General features: G+C 47.6%; 1 protein-coding gene across 1 annotated transcript; it reads left to right on the top strand.

Moving 5' to 3' along the window:
- The first annotated feature begins 330 nt into the window (after positions 1-330).
- Positions 331-4,291, top strand: LOC135566413 (ninein-like). The gene is made up of 6 exons (XM_065014133.1): positions 331-577; positions 829-942; positions 1,630-1,773; positions 3,084-3,242; positions 3,423-3,563; positions 3,829-4,291. The coding sequence occupies exons 1-6, from the start codon at positions 461-463 to the stop codon at positions 4,198-4,200; spliced, it is 1,047 nt and encodes a 348-aa protein (XP_064870205.1). The 5' UTR covers positions 331-460; the 3' UTR covers positions 4,201-4,291.
- The last annotated feature ends 311 nt before the right edge of the window (positions 4,292-4,602 follow it).

Raw genomic sequence — 4,602 nt, 5'->3', positions numbered from 1 at the left:
ACTGCCCTGGAGGCGGAGCTAACCAACACTGTGGAAGGGACTGTACTACTATTGGCTAACGACTTGTTCTCCTGTATCAGATGGCAGTGTGTATGACTGCCCTGGAGGCGGAGCTAACCAACGCTGTGGAAGGGACTGTACTACTATTGGCTAACGACTTGTTCTCCTGTATCAGATGGCAGTGTGTATGACTGCCCTGGAGGCGGAGCTAACCAACACTGTGGAAGGGACTGTACTACTATTGGCTAACGACTTGTTCTCCTGTATCAGATGGCAGTATGTATGACTGCCCTGGAGGCGGAGCTAACCAACGCTGTGGAAGGGACTGTACTACTATTGGCTAACGACTTGTTCTCCTGTATCAGATGGCAGTGTGTATGACTGCCCTGGAGGCGGAGCTAACCAACGCTGTGGAAGGGACTGTACTACTATTGGCTAACGACTTGTTCTCCTGTATCAGATGGCAGTGTGTATGACTGCCCTGGAGGCGGAGCTAACCAACGCTGTGGAAGGGACTGTACTTCTAGAGGAGGGCAAGGCCCAGCTGGTGCTACAACTCAATACCCTCAGAGATAAGGTGAGATGTGAGCAGATGATAAACATTATGTAGTAAAAATCTATTATAATAATTTAACTCACTTTTTAAAAATGTGTATTCAACTTTTATTTATCCAGGTTAGTTTAGTATTTTGCAAGAGAAACCTACTAGCACTTTCTGTATATTATATACAGTATGTTACACATGGATGTAGGGTTTTCGGTACATTATGGTTAAATTGGTTATACGGTACATAAAACCACACTCTTCTTCACTGTGTCCACCTGTAGGTAGCTAAGATGGGGGCTGTAGAGTGTCGGCTCTCCTCCCTCCTGCAGGAACGCAAGGCTTTGGAAAAACAAACCCAGGGATTACGTAACCAGCTAGCCAAGTCTCAGGAGAGGGTAAGGATGCTCTGTTCAGTCGGGGCAACCTTTTACACTGCCTGGCCAATAGTAGTGCACTGTTACACTGCCTGGCCAATAGTAGTGCACTGTTACACTGCCTGGCCAATAGTAGTGCTCTGTTACACTGCCTGGCCAATAGTAGTGCTCTGTTACACTGCCTGGCCAATAGCAGTGCTCTGTTACACTGCCTGGCCAATAGTAGTGCACTGTTCTGAGGAATAGAGGGTGCCTTTGGGACATACCCTCTTCAACCACTTATGACACAGTAATGATCTACGATTAAAATGGTTACTACTTTCTTTCAATATCATCATCATTTATAATGTACAGAATGTTCTGTGTGTGTCAAGCCAAAGACACATTTCAAGGACAATTAAGTATTTCTAATTAATTATGCAAATATTCACTAATTCTATGACTCCTGTTGATTTGTGCGTTTAGTCAATATGCTTTGCAGTGTCAGCCAATATTCATGTAAAGTTTCCAAGAAATCCTGGTTGGAGGATTCCTGAATCACAAGGGAATAATCAGGAAATCCGGACTCCACCAACCAGGTTTTCTGGAAAAACAGGGAATTTAAAGGAAAGTTAGGGGAATTTAAAGGAAAGTTAGGGGAATTTAAAGGAAAGTTAGGGGAATTTAAAGGAAAGTTGGGGGAATTTTGACCAAGGTGGTTTCTCTCAGAACCAGGTGTTGGAGGAAAGCCTGCAGTCTGACCTCCAAAGCGCCCGTCTCAAGTCAGACCTCCGCGTGTCACAGCAAGAGAAGGACGCCCTCAAACAGGAAGTGATGTCACTGCACAAACAGCTGCAGAGCGGCAACGACAAGGTGAGGCCTACTATGATGACACGTTGATTGGCTGGTTTCAGGTTGGTTGGTTGATTGGCTGGTTTCAGGTTGGTTGGTTGATTGGCTGGTTTCAGGTTGGTTGGTTGATTGGCTGGTTTCAGGTTGGTTGGTTGATTGGCTGGTTTCAGGTTGGTTGGTTGATTGGCTGGTTTCAGGTTGGTTGGTTGATTGGCTGGTTTCAGGTTGGTTGATTGGCTGGTTTCAGGTTGGTTGATTGGCTGGTTTCAGGTTGGTTGATTGGCTGGTTTCAGGTTGGTTGATTGGCTGGTTTCAGGTTGGTTGATTGGCTGGTTTCAGGTTGGTTGATTCAGGTTGGTTGATTGGCTGGTTTCAGGTTGGTTGATTGGCTGGTTTCAGGTTGGTTGGCTGGCTGGTTTCAGGTTGGTTGGCTGGTTGGCTTCTGGCTGGCTTCTGGTTGGTTGGCTGGCTGGTTGGTTGGCTAGCTTTTGGTTGGTTGGCTGGCTGGCTGGTTGGCTGGCTGGTTGGCTTCAGGTTGGCTGGCTGGTTGGCTGGCTGGTTGGCTTCAGGTTGGCTGGCTAGCTTTTGGTTGGTTGGCTTCAGGTTGGCTGGCTGGTTGGCTTCAGGTTGGCTGGCTAGCTTTTGGTTGGTTGGCTTCAGGTTGGCTGGCTGGTTGGCTGGCTGGTTGGCTTCAGGTTGGCTGGCTAGCTTTTGGTTGGTTGGCTGGCTTCAGGTTGGCTGGCTAGTTGGCTGGCTAGTTGGCTTCAGGTTGGCTGGCTAGCTTTTGGTTGGTTGGCTGGCTTCAGGTTGGCTGGCTAGCTTTTGGTTGGTTGGCTGGCTTCAGGTTGGCTGGCTAGCTGGCTGGCTTCAGGTTGGTTGGTTGGCTGGCTTCAGGTTGGTTGGCTAGCTTTTGGTTGGTTGGCTGGCTGGCTTCAGGTTGGCTGGTTGGTTGGTTGGCTGGCTAGCTTTTGGTTGGTTGGCTGGCTGGCTTCAGGTTGGCTGGCTGGCTTCAGGTTGGCTGATTGGTTAGTTGATTGGCTGGCTGGCTTCAGGTTGGTTGATTGGTTAGTTGATTGGCTGGCTGGCTTCAGGTTGGTTGATTGGTTAGTTGATTGGCTGGCTTCAGGTTGGTCAGTTCTAATCATTCTATTTCTCTAATCACTATAATGAATGGTGGTTCGGTTGCTATAGAAATACTAAAACGGCCATCCAGTCAAATTGCTGCAGTCTGAGCAGCTTTGTCCCTTATAGTATATTTCTATGGGTCAGAAAATGCTCAAGTCTCTCAGCTGATTTGTTATTGTGAAGTCTGATGGGTTTTCCTGAATCAGAACCAGGTTCTGGAGATGGCCCTGCACTCCAGCGGATACCAGAGCCAGCAAAAGAAGCTGTACCAGGATGAGCTGGCCAGGCTGGTGGAACAGGAACAGCAGCAGCTGAGGCAGGAGAACGAGAGGCTGACCATGGAGCTCCACCACACCAGGGAAAAGGTGAGATTACAGAGGAAGGGATGGATGGATGTGACGGACTCATTTATTCCATTTGACAAAATATCAACATAATCAGATCTGACTTGATGTCTCAAGATCTTTTTAAGTTTGAGGCTTAGAGGAGAGCGGTACACCCTGCGTATGAATAAGTCTTTCAAACCCTGTATCATCTCCTCACAGCTGGAGGCAGCCATCTTAACCGTGAAACAGCAGAGACAGCAGGGCCAGTCCAGCGTGGGGAAGACTGTGGAACAGGAGAAGACTGCTCTGAAGAGAGAGCTGGACGTGATGCATCAGGAGCTACTCTCTGCTCAGAACAAGGTCATCTAACAGGAGGAGCTACTCTGACACCTGCTCTGATTGGTTGGCTAGCTAGCGCTATCTGATTGTATTGGTTGAGTTACATTTTCCCTCTACATCAATAGTATCGACCTGTATAGAAAAGGGAAGCTTACCTCCACATATAATTCCCAAGAAACTTGTATTCCTGAAGCAGTCAGCTTTTGACATTGTCTGTTTGTAAAAGATGCGTCTTTCCTGGTTATCTGATGGTGTTGTGTGCCCGACGTGGTGGTGTGGTTTACAGGTGTGTGAGGTTCAGCGAGAGCTGGACAGTCTACGTCAGGAGAATGAGGGGCTGAAGACCCAACAGGCTCCACTACAGGCCTGGCTTCAGGAGGTCAGTTCTCTGCCCGCCTTCCCTAACTTCTCCCTCACTTGTACTCTGGACTTTAGTCTACCTGTCAAACACCTGTCCTCTTTTTTTAAATGTCACCTTTCTCCCTCTTCCTTACTCTTCTGTAATCTCCTATATTTAAAAAAAAAAAAAAAAAAAGAAGTTTTTGTAACACCGATGATTTTCCAGAAACACTATAAAAGTTTGCAGAGCACTGGTGCCTCCTGTCCCAATCCACCTGTCCCCTCTTTAACACAGCCTCTATCCACCTGTCCCCTCTAACACAGCCTCTATCCACCTGTCCCCTCTAACACAGCCTCTATCCACCTGTCCCCTCTAACACAGCCTCTATCCACCTGTCCCCTCTAACACAGCCTCTATCCACCTGTCTCTGTCTATCCCTCCCACCGTACATTATGTCCCCTGTCTCTACTCTCTCCCCATCTCTCTTTTTCTCTCATGTCTCTTTCTCGACTCGCTCTCCTCCCTCCGTCTCTCTCCCCCGACTGTCACTCTCAAACTAAAAATAGTTCCACAAGCAGTTGTTACAACAACAAGAAAATAGCTTCAATAGTTGTGTCCAGATACTGGTGGATTCAACTAATATAAGAATGGATGTCCTGATCAGAGAGGTTCAGGACGTGAAGAACAGTAGTTCTCCCAGGGGTCAGTTTTTAGTTCTCC

This window comes from Oncorhynchus nerka, unplaced genomic scaffold (assembly GCF_034236695.1).
Source record: "Oncorhynchus nerka isolate Pitt River unplaced genomic scaffold, Oner_Uvic_2.0 unplaced_scaffold_5083, whole genome shotgun sequence".
Lineage (NCBI taxonomy): Eukaryota > Metazoa > Chordata > Actinopteri > Salmoniformes > Salmonidae > Oncorhynchus > Oncorhynchus nerka.
This window is presented reverse-complemented; position numbering and strand designations above follow the sequence as displayed.